General features: G+C 61.2%; 1 protein-coding gene across 16 annotated transcripts; it reads left to right on the top strand.

Annotated features, from left to right (window-relative positions):
* The first annotated feature begins 589 nt into the window (after nucleotides 1–589).
* On the top strand, nucleotides 590–21,244 carry DAZAP1 (DAZ associated protein 1). Of its 16 annotated transcripts, none has more exons than XM_082380042.1 (14): nucleotides 3,859–4,306; nucleotides 6,062–6,147; nucleotides 7,805–7,845; nucleotides 8,329–8,495; nucleotides 8,771–8,836; nucleotides 10,286–10,396; nucleotides 11,244–11,292; nucleotides 14,272–14,354; nucleotides 16,656–16,809; nucleotides 17,741–17,770; nucleotides 17,870–18,010; nucleotides 18,805–18,981; nucleotides 19,566–19,654; nucleotides 20,354–20,481. In XM_082380042.1, exons 1-13 carry the CDS (start codon nucleotides 4,091–4,093, stop codon nucleotides 19,652–19,654), a joined length of 1,410 nt encoding a protein of 469 aa, XP_082236168.1. In that variant the 5' UTR covers nucleotides 3,859–4,090; the 3' UTR covers nucleotides 20,354–20,481. The 16 variants fall into 16 exon arrangements, with proteins under 16 accessions (XP_082236174.1, XP_082236170.1, XP_082236173.1 ...); XM_082380035.1 differs by lacking the exons at nucleotides 3,859–4,306; nucleotides 19,566–19,654 and adding exons at nucleotides 4,320–5,228; nucleotides 7,189–7,429 and having other exon boundaries at nucleotides 5,477–6,147; nucleotides 20,354–21,244; XM_082380048.1 differs by lacking the exons at nucleotides 3,859–4,306; nucleotides 6,062–6,147 and adding an exon at nucleotides 590–817.
* Nucleotides 21,245–21,669: the final 425 nt, after the last annotated feature.

The raw sequence follows: 21,669 nt of genomic DNA, 5'->3' as shown, positions 1-21,669 counted from the left end.
TCAATGTGTTTTCATAATCATTGGATCTACAGCCAACTGTTGGATTTGATTCCAGTTCTTTCCCTGAGTAAGTGACCTTGGGCAGGTGAATGAGCCTCTCTGACCGTCGGTATCGTCTTCTGGGGGCAGCGGGAGCACTCGACGCGCAGGAGCGGAACGTGGCGCCAAAGCCTCCCGCGGCCTGGCGGGGTGCGGGCGTGGCCTCCTCCCACTGCAGACCCCACTCGCGCCCCCGCCCCGCACTCAAGACCGAACAAGGAAGCCACAGCCGCGCCTGCGCCCCGCGGTGCCTAGCCCCGAGCGCCCGGCCGCGCACGCGCCCCGCGCCGCCGCGCACGCACGTACGCTCTCAGCACGCGCACGCGCACGCACGCGGCTCGATCCGCGCGCTCCCCTCCTCGGGGCGGGGCCGGCGCCGGCGCGCGGGACTCCACTTCCCAACGTGCCCCGCGGCGACGCTTGCAGTCGCCGAGGAGGAAGGCCGACGCGCAGCGGCCAAGTGGCGGCGGCGCGGGCCCGCCGCACGCACGCACGCACGCACACGGGCGCACCCCTGGCTCCGCCCCCGGAGGCCCCGTGCGGGAGCGCGCCCGGGCGTGCGCAGGGCGGCGGCGCGGGCGCGAGGGCGCGCGGTGACCGTTGGCGCTGAGGGGAGGAGGCAGCGCGGCAGCCGCCGTTGCGCAGATCCGGGCCGCGACTGTGGGGAGGGTGCCGGGGCCAGTGACCTTCCGGAGGCGGGAGCGAGCCAGGGGGCCCGGACGTCGAGCGCCTTCGCCGCCGCCGCCGCCATGAATAACTCGGGCGCCGATGAGATCGGGTGAGGACGCGCCGGCCCGCGCCGCCGCCTCGGCCGGCCCCCGCCCAGACCCGCCCGGCCCGTCAAGGTCACGCCGCGGGGCCGTGCCGAGCCGGCGGCCGGGAACCCGGGGGCGCGACGGGCCGGGGGCCCCTGGCGGGACCTGGGGGTCCGGACGCCCCGCCGCCTCGTGGCCGGGGACCCCGAGCGGGAACCGGGGGTCCGGGGAGTTCTGTGGGTCCGGGCGCCCCGCCGCCTCGTGGCCGGGGACCCGGAGCCTCAACCGGGGGATCCGGGGAGTCCTGGGGGTCCGGGTGTCCCGCCGCCTCGTGGTCGGCGACCCCGAACCTCCACCGGGGGATCCGGGGAGTCTTGGGGGTTCCTGGGGGTCCCTGCTGTTTCCTGCCGGGGGGAGATCCCGCCGCCGAGCCGGGGTTTACCGCAGGGAGACCCTCGATCGGGAACCCGGGGTGGGGGGTGGGTTCGGGGCACCCTGTCTGCCCCCGCGCCTGGATTTCTCGCTGGCCGGGGGGGGGGGGGCGGAACCGTCCCCGTGCTCGTGCTTTTCCTCGGGGACCTCGAACAGGAACCTGTGGGGTCCAGGGAGCCCCTAGCCCGTGCACGAACTTGGCGGGTCAGCGCACGTGGCGGCCCGGTCGGGGCGGGGGGGGGGGTTCCAGTTCTGCCACCGCCCAGCTTCTCCCACCCGGGGCTCAGCGAGTGCCCACTCCACCATCTACTCTCCTCCCAAGTGTAGTTTCGCAAACCGAAGGCCCGAGGGCCAAGGTCATGGGGGGCCGTCGCCGGTCTGCAAGCAGCGCACCTCGCAGTGTCCACCATCTCAGCGCCTCCGCGCCACCTGATGGGGTGTCTGCAACTGTTGTTTTTATGTTGCTGGAGCCCCTTCCTGCTCAGCCCCCACCTAACCCCCATGGGCGGGTTTAAGATAAAGAGAAAGAGAAACTTGGGCGGTGGACAGACAGGCGTGCTCCTGAGGTCTTTCTCCTTGGTGTAACTATTAGTGAGAAAAGGTTTGTTATAGCTAAGTTTCCCTTTTAATTATATCCTTGCCTAATGTTAAACGAGCTGGAGAGGAGAGTGATCCCAGAGGAGCTAGGAAATCCCATTCTGCCCTAGTCTAGGGGTTTGGTCTAGTTTTCTTTGCAGAGACTGGTTTCTACAGCATCAGCGTAATTTTACAGTTAAATTCTTTTTGCGGAGATGGCAGAACAGCCTGGGCTGGGTTTCCGTGGCCTTGTGTACATTTCTCCGTGCACTTAGCTTTGAACAGATGTGGTGTTTACAAAACGCTTGATTTGGTGAGTAAGTCATTGTTGGCTGGTGGGTGGCTGGCCTCACTGAGCCTCCGCCAGGTTCCAGCAGCACGTTACACCATAGGACATAAAGTGTGTTTTGTGGGCTCCCCCCTCCAGAACCCCACAGCGTTTAGAGGACCAGAAAGAAGGCGTGTAGCTCCTAGCCTGCTTTGTTTAGGAAAGACGTACAGGCACTGGAAGTCTGAGCTGTGTGTCGGGTAAGTGAAAAGTTGCAGCGCTTCCGCTGGGAAACTAGGATGTGGGCAGAAAGAAAGTTGCTGCCGAAAGGGGCAGGACCTGAGGGAGCGGCAGCAGGTCTTCCACAGCCACATGGGCCTCTTTTCCTGACAGCCAAGCCTTCTGCGGCCAAGAGGCTGACTTCTTTAGGCCTGAGCTGCCTTTCCTCTCGCCTGGGAAGGCAGGGAGCCTCCAGATCCAAGAGGCCTGCCCCTCGGTGTGCCCTCGAAGAGACGGCCAGACAGGGGTCCCTGGCAGTTCACCCCGACAGCTTGTACCAACCCCTGGGAGAGGGTGGAGCCAGGATCCAAGGCTGGGTCTGGAGGGTCCCACCCTCAGCACCGCAGACCCACCCCAGACCCATAGGCAGCTTGGGGAGGCCGCAGAGCAAGTAGCAGAACCAGGATCGGGATGAGGGACCTGCCTCTCCGCGCTCCCCTCGCCACCCTGCTGAATGCGCCCAGGTTACCTGAGTTCTAAAGTCGTAGATGTCAGGTGTCCCCGAAACTTTATTGCTTTGCCCCAAAACATTGGTCAGTTTCTGTTTTATGTGGGAGCTTTGTTTCCGTTTGCTGTGGGAAGTCTGGGTCCACCTTGACTTCCTTGCTCTGTGTGGCTGTTCTAGTTCAGTGCTCGTGACCCCATCCGGCTCCCTGGTGATGGGCCCTCTTGGAGTTTCCCGTGGGGGGACCACCGTTGCCCACTTTGGGTGGTCACCGTGTGGGAACACGCATCATGCTCAGACGAAGTGGTAGCCATGTTATGGGGATGTGACCGTCTCACTGATCGCTGACGACACCCACCCTCCCCTCAGACCTCCTTCGCTTTGGTGTCTGGTCAGCCCCTCCCGAGCAGCTCCCAGGCCAGAGGGGCGGCTCCACTGTGGGACGGTACCTGTGTCCTCAGGAAGTGGGTGGATGCCTGGGGCGCCGCCCCATGGGGATCTGCACTTTTGAGTTTGAGCCTTTGGAGGTGAAGCTTCCCCGCGTCTGGACTGTACAGGGGCTGGTGAGGCTACTGCTTTTAGTTCACGTTTTCGTCATCTTGGTTGTCACGGTGGCCCGAGCAGAGCCGGGGCGGGTCTTGAGGGCAGAGGCCCAATAGGAGCAGCAGGTGTCACGTGTGGCCTCGTGGAGCCCGGGTGCCAGGGGCGGATGTCCTCCCTCCTGGGCCGCCCGGCGGGACAGGCGCTCACCTTGCTGAGGGCCGGGGAGCGGTCAGGGTTGTGTCCCGGTCTCCTCCGTGGCCTTGGAGAGTCAGCTTAAAGAGGGGTCCCCGGACTGAGGTTCTGGGGACTGACGTGTCATGGAGCCGGAGAGGAGTTTGAGGGGGGTTTTATCTGGCAGATGTGGTTCTGCTGGCGTTCCCCGGGGCTGGTGAGACAGGGACTCTTGGATGTGACTGAGGGGAGGGGAGGGTCCCAGGGCGAGGAGGGACCTGGGGGAGGGGAGGGAAAGCGGCACTGGGTCTCTGGAGAGAGCGTGGGCACGCGGCTGCTCACGGCAGAAACGCGGGAGGTGGGTGATGGGGGGGCACATGAGGGCTCAGGTGACTTAGCACCGGAGGGGTCCTGGGGCGGAGCCTGTGGGTCCCTCATGGGCGCGGCTCTTTCTGGAATGGTTACTTGCGGAGGCTTTGGATGCAGAGAGCCTTCCGTTGAGCTCTGGCTGGCCCCGTGGGTGTAGACCGGGAGCACGCAGGGCCGAGCGAGCTTCCTGAGGCCTGTGGGCGTGAGCGCCCTATGGGGGGTCCGCTGTGTGGTGGGGGAAGAGGTGTTTCCTGCCCTGTAGGGGTGGGGGTGGAGGGCCTTTTCTCTGGGGCTTCTCTCTTGCATTTTGGAGCTGTCTTGGGCTCTGCAGGGTGTGGAACAGCATCCCTGGCCCCCACCCCCTCGATGCCAGAAGCCACAGATGTCCCCAGACGTGGTCCAGTGTCCCCTGGGGGCAGGATTGTCCAGGTGAGACCCCTGTTTGGGAGCATTTGCTCTTTGAGGCCTGGTTCCCAGTGTGTCCATGCCGCTCGCTCCCGTGGGTTGGGACGTGTGTCCCAGGGCTGGTTGGACGCCTGTACAGTTGGCTGTGATGCTGGGGGCTGCTCCGCTTGACTCACTTCTGGTTCCGGCCGTTGCGGTGGGCCCCAGCACCTGGACCTGGTGGCGTGCTGCCCTCTGTGCGGGGCCCCTCCTCAGAGCCCCTGCCCTGGGCTGCGCTGGACCTCTGTAGCTTCAGCTCTGACCCCTTCCTCGGTGGGGCACGCCGAGGCTTAGAAGGGGCAGGGGACTCGGCCAAGGTCACTCCCAGGGTGGCCAGGCTAGAATTGGGGGCACCCCTGCAGGCGAGCGGGGCTGTGTTTCAGCGGAGGTCGTTGTCTGGGGGGCTCCGGCCGGCGGGGGTCAGTGGGCTGTGGTGTCTGTCGGGAGCTGGCGCGCCTCCCACGTGCTCAGCGAAGGTCGGCCCAGGCTTTCCATGTGTTGTGCGGCCCCATAGTTTGTGAGAGGTGATCTCACCGGCCAGCGGAGGGAAGCCCGGTCTGCGGGGTGAGACCCCTGCCCCGACCACTGTCTTTGGGGTGTCCAGTCTGTCGCAGCAGAAGGGCTGAAAGTGGGGTGGCTCCTTGGCTGCAGAAAGGCATGAACACAGGCTGTCGAGGAGAGGGCCGCCTGTCGGACGGTGTGAGGGGTCCTGGCCTCGGCCCCCTGCCCTCCTGGGCGCGGCCTGTGGTGCCTGCCGTGGGCAGCCTGGGCCGGGGAAGCCACCGGAGCCTGACTTTCTGGCGTACGTACCACACAGTTGCCCTAAAGTACCCAGAGCAAGAACAGGGGAGTCATCCAGAGCAGGGGAGTCATCCAGAGCAGTTTTCCATTCAGCAGCCGGAAGAGGGTGAGTGTTTCCCGGATCCCAGCACCCAGTCACTTGTGCCGAACCCCTTCCTGGAGGAAGGCAGCGACCGCACCCCGGCAGTCAGGGTGCAGGCCCCGGGAGCCAACGCTGACTGCAGACCTCCTCTCGGGTCTCCAGGGATGGAGGGGTGTGACAGAGCCAGGAGGTCCCCTGGGGGCGGGGCGGGGTCTGTGGGAGGGCCCCCCAGTTTCCATCTTCAGCTGAGTGATGACTCTGGCACCCTTCAGAGCAGGGAAGGGCTGGAGAGAGGCTGCCACGCGGGGTCAGCTGATCCTTCATCTGCTGAGTCGTGTGTAAGCGCCCAGAAAGGCCTGAGGTCATCTGGTGCCAGCAAGTCTGTCTGGGCCACCCCCTGACGGCGGCAGGGTGGGCAGAGCCCGGCGCCCTGTGCAGGTGTGTTGGCTGCGATACCGGCGATGGCGCCAAGTCTGCCTAGAGCCCCCGAGTCCCTTCCACCGCGGGTCAGTGAGGTCTCCCTGGGCCTTCCGGAACCTTCTATCTGCAGACAGGGAGCAGGAGGAAAGGAAACATATAAAGCACCCAGCACAGCGCTGGCATGGGGTCTCCGGTCACATAGAGCTCTCTCCTGTGCCAGCTGTGCTCCTGACATCTTCTCAGGGGTGAGCAGCTTTCGCCTCCTAGTTTATATAACTTGGGACTCGCAGAGCAGTGACAGGAACAGGGGCACAGTCGCCACGACCTCCTCACGCCGGCCCCGCTGCGTGCTTTCCGTGCCGCGTTCCAGCCCTGTGTGCCTCTGGACGCTCCTGTGTGTCCTGTTTTCCAAGAACAGAAACATTTTCTAAATACAGCACAGTGATAAAATCAGGAAGCACATATCAACACCATATCATCGTCTAATCCACGGGGCAGATTCCGGTTTTGTCAATTTGCACAGGTGATGGCCTTTCTCTCTCTTTTTCCCTTAACGTCTGATTTTGAAATTTAAACGAGGGCTGGAACCTGGACTGGTCAGACCAGTTCCTTCCTCCTCAGCGCATGGGGGTTGGGTTGCTTGGAGGGGCTGGCTGACAACCTTCCTGTCCTGGCCATGTGCAGGCTGAACAGAGGTGGGTATTCCTCTAAGTGAGTTGGCGTTTGTCTCAGGTTTTTTGAGACTGCTCCAGGTCCTTTGTTTCTTCAAGCTCCTTTTCCACAGCAAACCCATTTGTGCTTGTGCCCAAGGCCTGGGCACAGAGGCTGTCCATGCCGGCCTCAGGGCCCTTCGCCCGCCTGGGTGTCAGGCCCTGGGGCAGTGGGGCACAGCTGTGGGCTGTACTCCCCAGGGTCTCTGGGAGGCAGGAGGAGCCTGGCCTGACCTCGCAGGGGTGCGTAGGGGACAGGACAGGAAGGTCATGAGGCCCGGGTGAGAGCTCCTGGCCTCCCCATCCAGGAACGCGCTCTGTGTGGGGGGACGGGGACATGTTGAGGATGGCAGGGGCCACCTGTCTGGGGCGGGGAAATTGTTTCTTCCACACTGAGTTTCTCTCCCCCAGGCAGAAAACCGCAGTGGGAGGGACCCCTGAGTGCGGCTAGGGCCACTGCCCTGCAAGGGTCTGTCCTTCCATCCCGGCTGCCCGTTCTTGGGCGCTCGGGGACTCAGTGCGCTCAGCCTCAGGGGGCCGTTTTGTCTTCAAGCCAAGCAAGGTGGGGTTGGCTGTGGACGGGGACAGTGCCTGGGTGCCGTTCCGAGGGTGCCGGTGTCAGTCCTTTCCCCGGGGCAGCAGGCGGGATGGAGACCCCCGTCCCCGGCCTGCCCTATCACACCTGCCCGGGATCGGGTTGGGAGCCCGCAGCACAGGGCACCTCTCCGTTCACTTAGGCCCAGCCAGCCTGAGAGTGGTGGGCAGTGGAAGGCTCCTGGGTTCTGGACCCGCCCTGGGACCACGTGGACACTAGGCAGGGAGGCCACCGGAAGTTTTCCTCTCAAACATTCTAGGGCACCTGTCCGAAAGGACAGCCCGGGCCACCCTGCCACGTCTGAGCTCCAGGGACCTCCCCAGTGATTTGTGGGTCCTTACTTGTGACCACGTGCTGCATATCCCAGCTTTGTCCTAAAGCCCTCACCCCCGCTGTCGTCCGAGTTTGTTGCGTGGGATCTCAGCTCTGGACTTGGAAACCTTTGGTGTTTGCTGAGCAGTTGGGAAGCTGCCCCGTGATCCTGCTCCCAAACTGGCACGGTAGGGGGTGCCGTCGGTCTCTCTTTTCTTACTGTGGTTGAGGTTAGCGTGTACATGCGACTTGGGATGTTCTAACTCTCACGCCCGCCCTGTGGGCAGATCTTGGAGGCCTCTTTCATGCCTTTGACTGATGAGGCTGGGCCATGGCCGTGCCCCGGGTTACCACCTTAGGGTAGGCCAGATGGTTGGCACTTTGGGCAGAACCCTCTTTTTTTGCGGGGGGCGCTGTGCCATGCAGCCTGCGGGATCTTAGTTCCCCGACCAGGGCTTGAACCCAGGCCACGGCAGTGAGCACCGAGTCCTAACCGCTGGATCACTAGGGAGTTCCCAGGGCAGAACCCTCTTGACCCTGAATGTTTTCTCGTTGCATTGCAGGAAGCTCTTTGTGGGCGGTCTTGACTGGAGCACCACCCAAGGTAGGTGCGAGTGGACCTCGGTCTTTGGATTGTGTGAGTTGTCTTTAATTCCTGACTTATTTATTGTCTTGGTTTCTGGGAAGGGGCACTTGATCAGGAGTTGATGGGGGCAGAGATGAATGATCGTGGGCTTTGGAACTTGATCTCGTCCTGATGCTTCATGGTCATGGTCACGGTCACGGTCGGGGAGGGTGGCCGGCTCTGAAGGCAGAGGCTGTTGGCGTGTGGAGGTGGAGCCAGGAGGGCTAGGGATCCACTGGCTCTGCCTACTCAGCTGTGGCCTTTCTCCTTCCCGCGGAGATGGGGTGCACCTTCCCTTCCTTGGCGCCCCGTCCTTCACCGTCTCCGCTTCCCCCACGTCAGTGGATCAGCCAGTTTAAAGGTTCCTAGTTGCACACTTTCCAGGTCAGGCTGACGGGCTGGGAGCGTGTGACCTGCCTAACGCCCTGCTGTGCATGTACGTGTGTCCCGATCTCTGAGCAGAGACGCTGCGCAGCTACTTTTCCCAGTATGGAGAGGTTGTGGACTGCGTGATCATGAAAGACAAGACAACCAACCAGTCTCGAGGGTTTGGGTTCGTCAAATTCAAAGACCCAAACTGCGTGGGCACAGTACTGGCCAGCAGACCACACACCCTCGATGGCCGCAACGTGAGTGCCGGTCCCCGAAGAAAGCTCTCCGTCTTGTTGTGTGTGGCTCCTGGGCGTGCCTCTGTGCCCAGGCTGTGGTGTGTGTGTGTGTCGAGGACTGCTTTCCCGTGGGTTGGTTTGAAGGGGTTAAGGCTCCGAGCTTAGACCTGGCGCTGGGCCAGGATGCGGCCCGGGCCACCTGATGGGCCCTGTGCCCCTGGCCCTGCTGCTCACACCTTCTCTTCTGGGGGAAACAAGCCTCCTGTTCACCACTGCTCCTTTGAAACTTCCAACAGATCGACCCAAAGCCATGTACGCCTCGGGGGATGCAGCCGGAGAGGACGCGGCCGAAGGAAGGCTGGGTAAGGGGCTGGGGGCTCCTCCTGGGTGTCCCGCAGCCGCTGATGCGAGGGGAGCCGTGTCTCTGACCTGGGTCCTTGCTCACTCCGACTGAGCAACAGGAGGGCTTCCGGCATGAGGTTGAGCAGCTGAGAACTGCTCGGGTCGATTCAGTGTTGGAAGTTTTTTATCTTGTAGCTGAGAAGTTTCTTATTAGTCTACCTTGCAAACGACGGCTCACAGCCATCTGTCGTTAGGAACCTTCCGTTGTATCCGCGCCGACTGCTCCCGGCCACCCCCCGCCCCCCGCTCAGCGCTCCGCTGACTGCTCCCCTCCAGGGAGGAGGCCTGCTGAGTTCAGAACCCACCTTGGGACTCTTGTGAGCCGCGTGTGGCCCCCGGCGCCAGGCCAGCTGTCACCCAGAGTGCCCTGTCCTCGAGGAAAGCCCTGCTGGACGGGCTGGCCTGGGGGCTGTGCGGGGCTAGGGCCCGGGCACCTGCATTTCCATCAGGGGCCTCAGACCAAGGGCGTATTTTTCCCGCTTTCTGTTAGGAAATATCAAATACAGAAAAAGAATGGTACAGTGAACACCTAAATAAAACACTGCCCAGATTCATCAGTGGTCAGCATCAGTGATCTACACAGCCGTCCCTCGGTGGGATCTGCGGGGACTGCTTCCAGGACCCCCGAGGTGACCAGAATCCACAGACGCTCAAGTCCCTTACGTAAAATGGCCTGTAACCTACGCACGTCCTCCTGTGCACTTTAAACCATCTCTGGATGACTCATGATACCTGATACAGTGTAAATAGTTGGCTGGCGTGCGGCAAATTCAAGTTTTGCTTTGTGGAACTTTGTGGAATTTTTTTTTCCGAATATTTTTGATCCATGGTTGGTCGAATCGAAGGACGCAGAACCTGTGGCTGCGGAGGCCGGCCGTGTGTGTACCCACCTCCGCGCCTGCCCCTGCCGCTGGCACCCTGCCCCCACGCCCAAAAGTGCAGCCTTTGCGTCCCCAGCTGCTGGTGTCTGGGGGGGTGGGAGGAGGTGGCAGCGCGGGGTGTCCACAGAGAGCGGGGTCCGGGCCAGAAGGCGGAAGAGGTGGCAACTGAGCCTCAGTTACCAGAACTTTCCACCGTCCTTGCATCACCAGCTTACACACTGCCCCTGGAAGCGAGGCTGGTCTGCCAGTTTGGTTTGTGCAGGCCACCCTGGTAGTCGTTCTCCTCCCCTAAAGCCCTGGGTTCCACACCGCAGAGCTGGCAGGCGCCGTGGGTGGGCGCACTTGGGGCGCCCCGGCCTCTGTCGGCGGGTGGACGCGTTTGTTCGTACAGCGGCCGTTGCGGTTTTCTGGACTCACTGGGCTCCTGGGGTGTCTGGTCTGACCTTCAGAGGCCACGCCGTGCACAACAGCGGGGAGTGTTAGGAAGTTTCCCCATGTGAACTAACGATCTTCTCTTCCTTGAAACAGCAGAAAGGACCCAGGAGTGATAACAGTAAATCAAATAAGATATTTGTCGGTGGAATTCCTCACAATTGTGGTGAGACAGAGCTCAGGGAATACTTCAAGAAATTCGGAGTGGTGAGTTCTCCCCGCGCCAGCAGCAGGTCGGTCAGGGCGGGAGTGGCGGAGCCCTGTGTCCTGGGGAGGCTGAGCCTGGCACAAAGCAGACCAAAGCCCCATCCGTTCCCTGTGTGGCCAGTTACCATCCCAGGAGAGGACTTACTGTAAATGGGACAGACTGACCTCCTGGAAGGCCCTCGGGTCGGTTGTAGCCACCGCAGTGGAAAGCGCTAGATGGTGTCAGGGAGAAGGGGTTGGGCTTGGGTGAGGCTTCCGCCCCCTCCCATAGGATGGGGGGCGGGTGGGTTTGTTTTCTGGAAGAGGCTAAAAAACGTCAGAATCTTACGGGGGCTCCTATGGGGAGCTGAGTTCTAGCAGGGCAGACAGGACACAGGCAGGGCTTAGGGGGCCAGTGGGCGGGGAGGCTGTCCCCTCATCCGAAGCAGAGACACGAAGTCCCCCCAGGCTTCCACCGGCCACGCATGCCCCGGCTGCAGCGTGCTTGCCTGGTGGTGCCTGTGTGTGCCCAGGGCCTGGCAGGAACTTGCGCGGAGCGGACGAGGAGGGGAGTGTGGTGGCCCAGCCAGGCCGGGGACTCTGATCCCGGGTGGGAGGTCCTGGCTCTCGTCTCCCCACTGGAGCGTGGGGCCTGGGTCCCTGGTGATCCGCTGCCCACCCTGCCCCGTGAGCACCCCTCGGCCTGCTCTCGGCCCCGTGGGTCTCAGAGCCCAGGAAGCTGGCCTTTTGCCTTGGGGCTTCCTGCACTCAGCAGCCAGTCCCAGGCAGTGGGGGCCGGGAGTGTTGTAGGCAGATGTGCCCATGCCACCTGCAGACCTGGGCCCTCAGACGCCCATCTCCCTTCCAGGTCACGGAAGTGGTCATGATCTACGACGCGGAAAAGCAGAGGCCTCGAGGTAAAAGAGATGGAGTTTGTCCCTGGCCTTCCCCTCAGATGGCAAACTATCTCACAATTAGGTGGTGGTTGTAGCGAGCCTTGCCTCAGGAGAGGGTGGTTTGGAGACTGAAGTCCCTTCCCACGCAGCCCCAGCCTGTCTGCTTCCCAAGGGCAGGCGGTACAACCTTTTTTTTTTTTTTTTTTTTTTTTTTTTTTTTTTTTTAGCTCGTTCTTTTGAAGTTTTTACAACTTGGAATGAATTTCAACATGGTTTCTGTTTTTAAGGGTGTCCTGAAAGATTTGTCTTTCTTTTAAATTGTGAACTTCCTCAATTACGACCGTCTCCTGTTTTAAGTTCACTCCAGCGAAGTCAGGAGTCTCATTTCATGTCGTCAGGCTAGGTCTGCCCCAGCTCGGCTTGAACGTGGAGTTCCCTTGATCCATCCCATGCTTTTTTCTTCTTTTCTTATTCTTTCTCCCCTAAGTCGGCGGGGCAGGTGGGCGGAGGGCAAGGAGCCGCCCCAGCGTGCCCCCACCTGGCTCCCCCAGCCGCCCACCTGCACGTCCACTCTGGTTTGCGGGGCTGGGACACTGGGCGCCCAATTTCCGTGCCCTTTGTTTTTCTTTCTTTCCTTTTTTTTTTTTTTTTTTTTCCCCCTGGCTGCTGCTATTTGTCCCTGCCTCTGTGTTTTGGTTCCTGAACCGCTTTTGGACTGGCCTTGTGAGCTAGGTGCGCCAGGCCCCACGGCCCCTGCCCAGCCCCTCGAGGCATCCAAGCGTGGCCGGCGCCGCCCGCAGCATGCGCCCGCCATGCTGGAGAATAGTTTGCCATTTGAACCTCATCCTCCTCTTCCTCCATGATTAAGTAACGTATCCTCACTTCATGTCGATTAAGCTGTTAAGTCTTAGTCTTAATTTTAATGTAGACGTACATGCTTAGTGACATACTTAAGTGTTTCATAGTAAAGTACAGTAATGTTAAGTAAGTTGTTTTTCCTTTTCTCTCTGTGAATTGTTTGTGATTAACGATATCTTTTTAGATTTCTCTTCTCCAGGTGCTAAATTATATCACACAGGTACAGGCCAGTCCCGCAGTCAGAGGAGGGAGCGGGCTTTGCTCCAGTGGGGTGTAAACGAAGTTTCAGTGTGTTTCTGTTCCGCTTCCTCAGCGGTGATGTCGCCTCTTGACAGACAGACGCGTCCCTAGAAGCCCCGCCCCGGGGCTCCTTCCCCACGACTCACCGCCTCTTGCACTCTAAGGACCGCGAGCCCTGTGGCTTCAGACACTCCTGCACTTGGAGAAAACGTTCACTTTTTCACATGCTGTTCATCACCCATGTTGTGTTATACCATTTGCCTCCGATCTTGGGACGCCTCGGGACGCGGGGGTCCCGAGGCTGCTCTTAGACACCCTGTGGGCCGCCTGTGGTCCTCAGCCCGGGCCCCCGGGGGCGCCAGGCGGCCTGGGCGGGGTCTGGGCAGGAGGGGCTGCGGGAGAGCTCTCGGGGCTCGCCCCTTGGCCCCGTTCCCATGTGGCTCCTGACATCCTCCTCCGCCGTGGGGCTTGGCGAGTCCCCGCGCGGCCCCCAGTGCTAGGCGGGTGGAGGGCGGGAGCTGCGCCAGAGCCAGCAGTTGGTCAGCAGGCGCCCAGAGAGCTCGTCCCTACTTTCTCTCCTTCCTGAGCTTTCTCCGAAGCCTCCCTCCCTCCCTCCCTCCCTGTCCCTCAGTCCTTCTGAGCCTCCCCGTCCCCGCCCGGTGCTCAGTCCCCACACATCCCGGCCGCTGCCTTTGCTCCCTCACGCCCTCCTGCGTGCCCGTGCCCGCCACTGCGGCCCGTCTCCTCCAGTATGTTCATGGTTCCTCCCCACGCCGTGTGCAGGTTCTGTGTGCATGTGTGTCACGTTTAGGCACGCGCGTGTGCGGAGAGAACAGGCCTCCCTGCGAGACTGCCGCCCACCGTTCTGAGCTGCCTTCCTTCCTCCATACTTCTCCCACCACAGTTTTGCCAGGAGTCTTTCCACGCGGTCTGTACGACTGTGCTCCCGCATCCTTCTTTGCTCAGCTTGAGAGGCCTGGAGGCAGCTGCTCTTTCCTGGGCGCTCCCTCCCCTGCTGCCCAGGGCTGCCCCCCCCCCCCATGCATCCACCTCCCGCCGTGCTCCGTGCCCCTCCCCCCACACCCATCTTCCGTCCCTTCCCCTGGCCTGTCCTTTGTTGTTCAGGGTCTTCCGGCAGCTGGCTGCCGTGGGGGGCCTGTAGTGCTCAGCGCAGATGGGCCCTGGGGAGGCAGAGCAGCAGCCTGAGGGCTGGTTACTCCTCGCTAGCCAGGCGGCCGCGCTCACCAGACCAGCAAACTTCGTTTATACTGCACTCTCTTGTGTTTGGGAAACGCTAAATTGTTTTTCCCTTTGAAATTGTCCTTTTGATGACATGGTGCCTCTTGCTCTTGCTGCCGACAGCAGTGTTTGACCTGCTGGAACCCACTGTGGCCTGTATCTCTGTGTATTTATTTATGTAGCTACGTGTAGATAGACACCTGTATACATACGTACGTTACCTTGGCAGGACTCCTCGGGCTTACCCAACAGCGTTGGGCAAGCTTGGCGAGGCTCTAACTGGTAGAGACGTACCTCTGTTAAGGCGCTAGAACAATGTACGGCTGCTGTCAGCACTAGCTGCAAAGCGACTGCCAGCCGAGGGGGAGGACCCTGGGTTTCAGAAAAGCAGAAGCACACCCATGACACACTCGGGGCTGCCCGCCAGCCGGGCCCTCACCGCCCTGCTGTCCGGGCTGCTGCTAAGATGCACCCCGGTGGTTCCAAGGTCATCTCTGTGGAGGAAGTGGCGTCTGGGCTGAGACGTGCTCATGCCCCACAGCCTTGCACACTTGCTTCGCTGAAACCCTTGGTCGATCCCTCGGCCCGTCCCTAATACTGTTCATCATCCTGTTTTGTGTCACAACACCCTGCTACCTTGATTCACTCTTCGTCGTTGGCTAGGTTTTGGATTTATTACTTTCGAGGACGAACAATCAGTGGACCAGGCTGTCAACATGCATTTTCACGACATCATGGGCAAAAAAGTGTGTAGTTGTAGTTTTATTTTACCTTAAGACCAAACTAAGTCTTAGGCAACCTAGGGATTTCACTGGAGAGGAAATCCCTTGACAGGAGGAGGGCCGGGCTAGTCATCCTGGGACCCCGTGCTGGGGGTCGGACCCGGTTCTGGGAGCCCCTGGCTCTAGAGCCCCTGGGGGGCAGCCGGCGGGGCGGGCAGGCTGGCGTCCAGTGAAGTCACGGGTTGCCTCAGGCTTGGTTTCAGTGACCACTCCTTCAGATGTGTGTCCCCTCCCCTCCCATCCCACGCCGGCCCGTAAAGTGCCGGGCCGTGAACCTTTGAGAACAGGTTCCGTGTAAAACTGAAGGCAACGTAAACATCCTGAAGGATTGGTTTTCAAATTGGGTCACTTACTGTGAACTCGGTACCGACCACATGCTCCTGATAGTTCTTAACTCCATGCAGTCAAGTGACCTCTGGTTGTTTCATCTTCATACTGTGTTGCTGCCACGGAGGGAACCTCTCGGGAGGTGGCCCGACCCCTCATTTTCCGGCCCTGAGCTTGCTGAGAACTCAGCTCTCACCTGAGTAGCTGGTGGGGGGCTGTGCAGTCGGCCAGGCTGCCGTCCCTCCCAGGCCCTCGGCTTGTCCTCGTCCCCTCGGCAAGCCCAGCCCTTCTGCCGGAGCCCTGGCCAACTTGTCGGCTGAGACGTGGAGGGACTCTGGCCCCATGGGTACCCCCCCCCCGCCCCCTCACTTTACAGATGGGCGGCTGACTCAGCTCCACCCGAACCTGACTGTGCAGGAGACACAGTCACGCTCTCAGTTTGAGACGTTCATTGATGCTCCTAGTTTAAGGTTAGCGTGCAGATTCCGAGGGTGTGCGCTGTTATGAACACACGTTCAGAGGAGCCCCGTGTCCCATGTTTTAAGGTCCTGTGGCATTTACAACTGGGGAGAAGTGAGGTCCTCCTTCAGGGACAGAGAGGCCCGCTCAGTGCACGGATCTGCTCCCGGGGCAGAGTCCAGCTCCAGCCCCATCTCGAAGGGCTGGGGCCCACTTGTAATTAAAAGCTAAGGGCAGAATAGGAAGACTAAAAAGAATATGTATACTTTTTAAATCACAGGGCTGCTTTGCTTTGTAAGCAGGAACCAAATTCCCTTAAGGAAAGTGTGAAGACTCATTAACTTGAGTTCTTTGAAATGGGTCCTCTGGTCCTGCTTTCACACCGCCCTGAGCTACTGGGGATTTTGTTCCTGTCCATGGAGCATCCTCGGGGTATCGGAAGGTGGGGTCTTTGTGCCTCTGTCCCCCGCCTGTCTGTTCTCTCCCAGGAACGCCTTTAGGCAGAATTGATGGGATTCTGAATACACGATACTTGGCGCACCAGGCTGTGAGACCCCAAGGACGACTCCAAGTGAATTCATTGTCTCTTTCTCCTCACTAAAATTTATCCTACAAACAAGAATAACTGGGGATTCTAGAATGCTAACGCAGCCCTGGAATCGGGGGTCTTTGCTGTCAGTTGGCCCACATTGGAAAGGCTGTGTAGGCGGGGCTAGGCCTGGTGGGATGGGTACCTCGGTCCCCTTCTCCCGCCCTCCACATGCTGTGGCTCCTGGCACGTCCAAAAGCGGAAGGGTCCTGGGCTGCTGACCTAACACAGTATGAAGATTGCTTACTGATTCAAATGTCCATTTTATTGCATGTTTGTTTACTTTTTTTGTTAGATGTAATGTAAGATTCTCTTATCACATCCATTCCCTCTGACATTATTTTGAGTTAATTGAGATTCTTTAAGCGTTAGCCTGGGGAAGGTAAGTCTTTATCTTCCATTAGACATTTTAAATAAAAAACCTAAGTAAATCAACTGTGTTTCTCAGGTATGAGCTGAAGGGCGCAGGCAGGGTGGAGGCTTTGGAGAGGGCCTGCACGGCCGGGGAGGCCAAGAGGAGGGCCGCGATGGTTGGCACAAGCCTGGCCTGCGTGACCCTGGGTTGACACTGCCCCTTAACTTGACTGAAAGCCCCCTGTCACGCACAGAACTCTCTGCGGACTCTTGGCCCTCAGCTCTGCTCTGCAGTGGGTGGGGCTTCATGTGTCTTACAGTTGGATCTGTTGTACCTGAGAAACATTTTTTAGACAAAAGAATTTAAAAACTTTTTTAAGAAAAAAAGTTACTGGCCTAAATAAGGTTTATAGTTAAGTATTTAGTTTTAAGTCATAAGATGCTAAGTGTAGTTGTAAGTTATCTGAGGGTGTGTCTGAAGGGAAGGGGGTCTGAGACCCTCAGCGTCTCCCTAAACCAGAGCTCGATTTGTCTAGGTGGAAGTTAAACGGGCCGAGCCACGGGACAGCAAAAGCCAAGCGCCGGGCCAGCCGGGGGCCAGCCAGTGGGGCAGCCGGGTCGTGCCCAGTGCCGCCAACGGCTGGGCAGGTCAGCCCCCACCCACGTGGCAGCAGGGGTACGGCCCACAAGGTAAGGCTGGCGCCCCTCCCGACGGGCCCATCCGCAGCTGGGACGCGCCCACTGGCACGCGTGTGGGCCGTGGGGGCTGGAACCCGCGCCAGGGCCCCTCCCTGTCCAGGGCTGGGTGGGTCTGTCCCCTCTGCCGCCTGCGGGCGCTGGGAGTGCTGGGCTGGTGCCTCTGGTGGAGGTCGGAGGTGTGTCCCCAAGGGCAGGTACCACGAGGCCGGAGTGGGAGATGGACGTGGCCTGACTGTCGCGCAGGCTCTGGTCGGAGGCTTTGGGGAGAGCGGGGTTTCCACCCAGTGGGGAGGAAGCATGGAGTCCTGCCTCTTGGGCCCTTTGGGTCTATTCCAGCTCCCCGGGCTGCGGGCCCTCCATGTGGGGCTGGCAGAACTTTTACGGACAGCTTGGGGGAGGCTTGGGGTGGCCAGGGGCCCCGAGCCAGGATCCAGGAGCCTCCATTCCCTTTAGAAACCCAGAGAAGGGACACTGTCCAGGGAAGGGCACCAGGCGCCCCCAAGCTCATAGACCCGTTTCTGCATGGCTCCAGGCTTCATTCCTGGTCTCTCCAGGGCTGGCTTTTAGAATGTTTTTTATTGCAAAACAAGCCACGGCTGTAGGGGACCATCTAGTGAGACCAGATGCCCTCACACCCACAAGCAGGGGAAGAACCAGCGCTTGGCCGGAGGCCGCCCTGGCTTCCTGCCTCCCAGCCTGAGTCCCAGACGTGCGACTGAGTCCCTGCTCTGTGGGCGTCCCCGCCCTCCCGTCTGAGGGGCTGCTTGGAAGAGCTGGGTCCATGTGACCCAAGGAAGGCTCCCCTCTGACGCCTCCCCTGCACCCGTGATGCGTCAGGACACCAGGTCCCGCGGGGGGCGGGGGTCCCCAGTCCACGCCATGGCGCTGACGCGGCACCCACCCCTCTCTGTTTTCCCCGCAGGGATGTGGGTGCCAGCAGGACAGGCAATCGGTGAGTCCCTGTTGGGAGGAGATGGAGAGAACAGGGTGTGAAGTTGGCGGGTGGGGCTGGGGGCTTCTGCCCGCCCTCAGCCTGCTTGCTGTGTTCCAGGTGGCTACGGACCGCCCCCCGCGGGAAGAGGAGCCCCGCCGCCGCCCCCGCCCTTCACTTCTTACATCGTGTCCACCCCTCCCGGAGGGTTCCCCCCTCCCCAGGGCTTCCCCCAGGGCTACGGCGCGCCCCCGCAGTTCAGTAAGTGGCCGCGGGCCCTGTTGGGGGGCGGTGGGGGTGGCTGGGAGTTGTCGGGTACAGAGGACCTGCCTCCCCCCCCGGCTCTTGCTCACCTCAATCCCTCGGGACCTGCTCTCCGTGCTTCACTTGAGGGGGCTTGATTCACTTGCTCTGCCCAGCTGTAATTGAAGAGGCATCAGATGGTCAGCGCCCCTGGAGGGCTGGGGTGGGCCTTCTGTCCCCCAGCACCGTGGGTAGAGGGTGTGGCCACACGTGGTGACCGTGTGTCCATCGGGAAAGAGAAGTGCCTCACCTGATCTTGTAGGGCCGACAGGCAGCCACTTGAGTGTGTCGTTCAGCCGGTGGGAACTGTCTTCCGCCTTCCTTCCCTCGTGGTCCTTGGGGCGGCGTGCTCAGCGGCCCCCTGTGGCCAGTGCCCCGGGACCGGGCAGTGCAGCCCTGTAGCCCGGACCAGGGCCTGCGGGCCACCTGATGACCGTGTGCCCTTACAGGAGGGGCGCCTGCTCCCTGCCCAGCCCCCGGCCAGTTTCATTTCTGGTGAGAAAGAGCGGGGCGCCCTTCATGGCCGGCTCGCAGCTTCCCGCTTTCCCAAGGCCGTCCGGGCTGCGGCCCCGCCCCGCTGGGTGCGCTGCCAGGCTGGCGGCTGGCCGGGCTCTGCCGGCGGGGGTCGTTTCCTCGGCTGTGGGCCCGGCCTGTGGGTGTCCTCGAGGCCTGGCTGCTGGGGTGGAGGTGGTCCGGGCGGCTCCCCGAGGGCGAGCACCGCGTCTGTGTCTGTCTTTACTGTCTGTCTGCAGGTTTTGGTTACGGTCCTCCACCTCCCCCACCGGATCAGTTCGCCCCCCCGGGGGTCCCCCCGCCACCGGCCACTCCGGGGGCTGCGCCTCTGGCCTTCCCGCCACCTCCGTCTCAGGCCGCCCCGGACATGAGCAAACCGCCGTCGGCGCAGCCCGACTTCCCGTACAGCCAGTACGGTGAGTGCCTCGCTCTGCATCCACGCGCCGCGGGGAGAGCTCAAGAGACCCAGGCTCGAGCGGGTCTGAAGCAGGCGCTTGGTTTCTGGGGTCTCGGCCAGGGCGCTGGCGCGGAGGAGCATCCGCGGCTGGCAGACGTCTGGGGCCTGTGCCTGGGGGCGCCCCGGCGGGCCCTGCCGCCTTGGGTGTCTGGGTTTGTAGGGCGCAAGGCGGGTATGAGGGCCGTGCGACGTCAGCATTGTGCGTCCCCAAGGGTGCTCGCCAGGTAGATGCTGGAGCCCGGGGTCCGCACCCATCAGGAGCTCCTGTGGGGACAGGGTGGGCCTGGGGCTCTGCTGGCGCTGAACAGACGCCCCCAGCACCCCTACATCGCACACTCTTGTTCCCCTGGGGGCCTTGCCCGGCCGCGGTCCCTGAGCATGTGGGTTCTCGCCTCACCCGGAGCAGGATGCAGCGGCGGTGGCGGGTGTGGGGTCGCCGGCCCCCGGTGGGGGTGTGCGAGCGACAGCGCGTGTGCCCCTCCCCACCCCCGCTCCTCTGCCGAGGCCGCCTGGGGCAGTCAGCCTGGTCTCGTCTCTTGCCAGGCCTGGGTACCTCTTCTCCAGAGCCGCCAGGCTTCGGCCCTCACTTTGTTTACACTCTTATGGTCAGGCTGAGCAGTGATGTGGCCTAGGTAGGTGGCGCCTCCTCCTCCACGGTCCCCACTGCCTGCGCCCGGGCCACGATGTCGCCTCCTCTGCCATCCTGGGCGGGGGTGGACTCGGCGGTGCCCTCGGGGACGGGCCCTTGCCGGGGCAAGGATCTCGGCCGGCCACCGCCCTGCTGACCCCGAGCTCTCCTTCCATGGGGCAGCACAGTGGGCGTCTGGGCCCCCTGGATGGCCCCCTCTGCCGCGCATGGTGCGGGTCTGCTCCTGCTTGGAGGAGGGGCTGCCCGACCTGGACGGGCTGTGCAGGCAGCACCGTCAGGGCCAAGCTCTGTACCTGTACCTCAGGCTGGCCTGTCACATTTCCTCCCGTCCTGAAATCTGTGCTGAGTCCACCCTGTGTTCCGCCCGAGGACAAACTTTCTAGAAGCCTGTGGTCCACCAAGGCAGGCCAGATAATCTGTGTCTCCAGGCTCAAGGGCCTCTCCGGCCGTGAGGGCAGGGCAGTGATTGGGGAAAGGGGCTGAGAACAGATGGGACAGACGAGGGGTCCGAGGGGTCTCGGAGCTGCTTTTCTTTCTGTGCAAGACAGCTGCCCAGGGTCCTGCCGAGGCTCCCAGGTGGGCCCTCCACCCTCCGGGTCCACACCCTGCCCCACACAGGGCCCTGGCCGTGGGTGCCAGTGGGAGCGGAAGCGGTCCCAGCTCACTGGGCTCTTCCCCACAGGTTACGGACAGGACTTGGCGGGCTTCGGACAGGGCTTCTCAGACCCCAGCCAGCAGCCCCCGTCCTACGGGGGCCCCTCGGTGCCCGGCTCGGGGGGTCCCCCCGCCGGCGGAAGTGGCTTTGGACGCGGTCAGAACCACAACGTACAAGGATTCCACCCCTACCGACGCTAGCCGCAGCACCTAGAGGATGTCAGACGGCTGAGGCCAGGATTCAAACTTGTGAACTCGTGACAATCACAAACTTGGGGAGAATACCAACTGGAGTGTGGGGGGCTTCTGGCGGTGGCTGTGGGCATCTGGACCGAAGTTTTTAAACGTATTCTTTCTCTAACCCATCAGCTCAATAAAAAAGTCACTGGTTCAACAACAGGGTTAAAAAAATTCTTCAGCTTTAATTCAAAACTTCAGGTTTCTTTTTCTTCCTTTTTTTTGAAATTATTTTCCTGAGCCTTTATTTTACCGTATATTGTAAACTTTTATGTTAAAGAAAAAAATATACATTTACAAATTGTGAGATTTTTAAGATAAATTTTCTACAATGTATACTCGCTTATTTTTTAATTTAAAACAGGGTTTCTGTCGGCACTGGTGGAGGTGAGGGGCGTTTTTAGTCCCTCACTCCTGGCTTTGAGGGTTGGGACTCGTTGGTCCAGAAACTCTGGGAGCTTAAAGAAGAAATCTACTGAGTGTGTTTTGTTTTTTGTTTATTCTTTGCTTTTGTCGACTGGCGTGCCTGGCCACGTCTGCAGGTGCGCCGTGGGGCCGTGCTCGCCTGCGTCCGCCCTGGCGTCAAGGACCAGGAGGCCGGGCCAGCCCGTCTCCCGCGCTTGGGGCTTCAGGGCATCCCCGCTGACCGGTTTGAATAAAGAAAGTGCGTTTGGATTAGAAACCCACGCTGTGTCCGTTATTCCCTCTGCTGGGAGGAGCCCCTTTCCGTGCGGGGAGCCCGGGCCCTCCTCGGCAGGTCTGGGGCTTTGGGGGATCTGGTCTGGGGGGCGGGCCTGGTCAGAGCTGCAGACCCACTGTGAGGGACCCTGGGTCCCAGGGTTCAGAGGCCACTTGCCGGGCTCCGAGGAAGAGACGTCTGCACACACGTGGGTGGGGCTGGCCAGGCCTCCCCCGCCCCTGCGGGAGTGACACCTGGACTGTGGCCTCGGGCAGGCCGCTCATCTTTCCACAAAGTGGGCCGTGGACATGGGTGGGGGGGCTGTTGGCACCCCCAGTTCAGGGCCGGTGGGGTGCAGCTCAGGGAGCTGAAGGTCGTCATGGTGGGCACTTGGTGGGGCACAGCTGCTGTTCACAGGGCCCGAGAGG

This window comes from Balaenoptera borealis, assembly GCF_965194805.1.
Source record: "Balaenoptera borealis genome assembly, chromosome: 2".
Lineage (NCBI taxonomy): Eukaryota > Metazoa > Chordata > Mammalia > Artiodactyla > Balaenopteridae > Balaenoptera > Balaenoptera borealis.
Note: the sequence above shows the minus strand (reverse complement) of the source record. Positions and strands in the feature narration are given on the sequence as shown.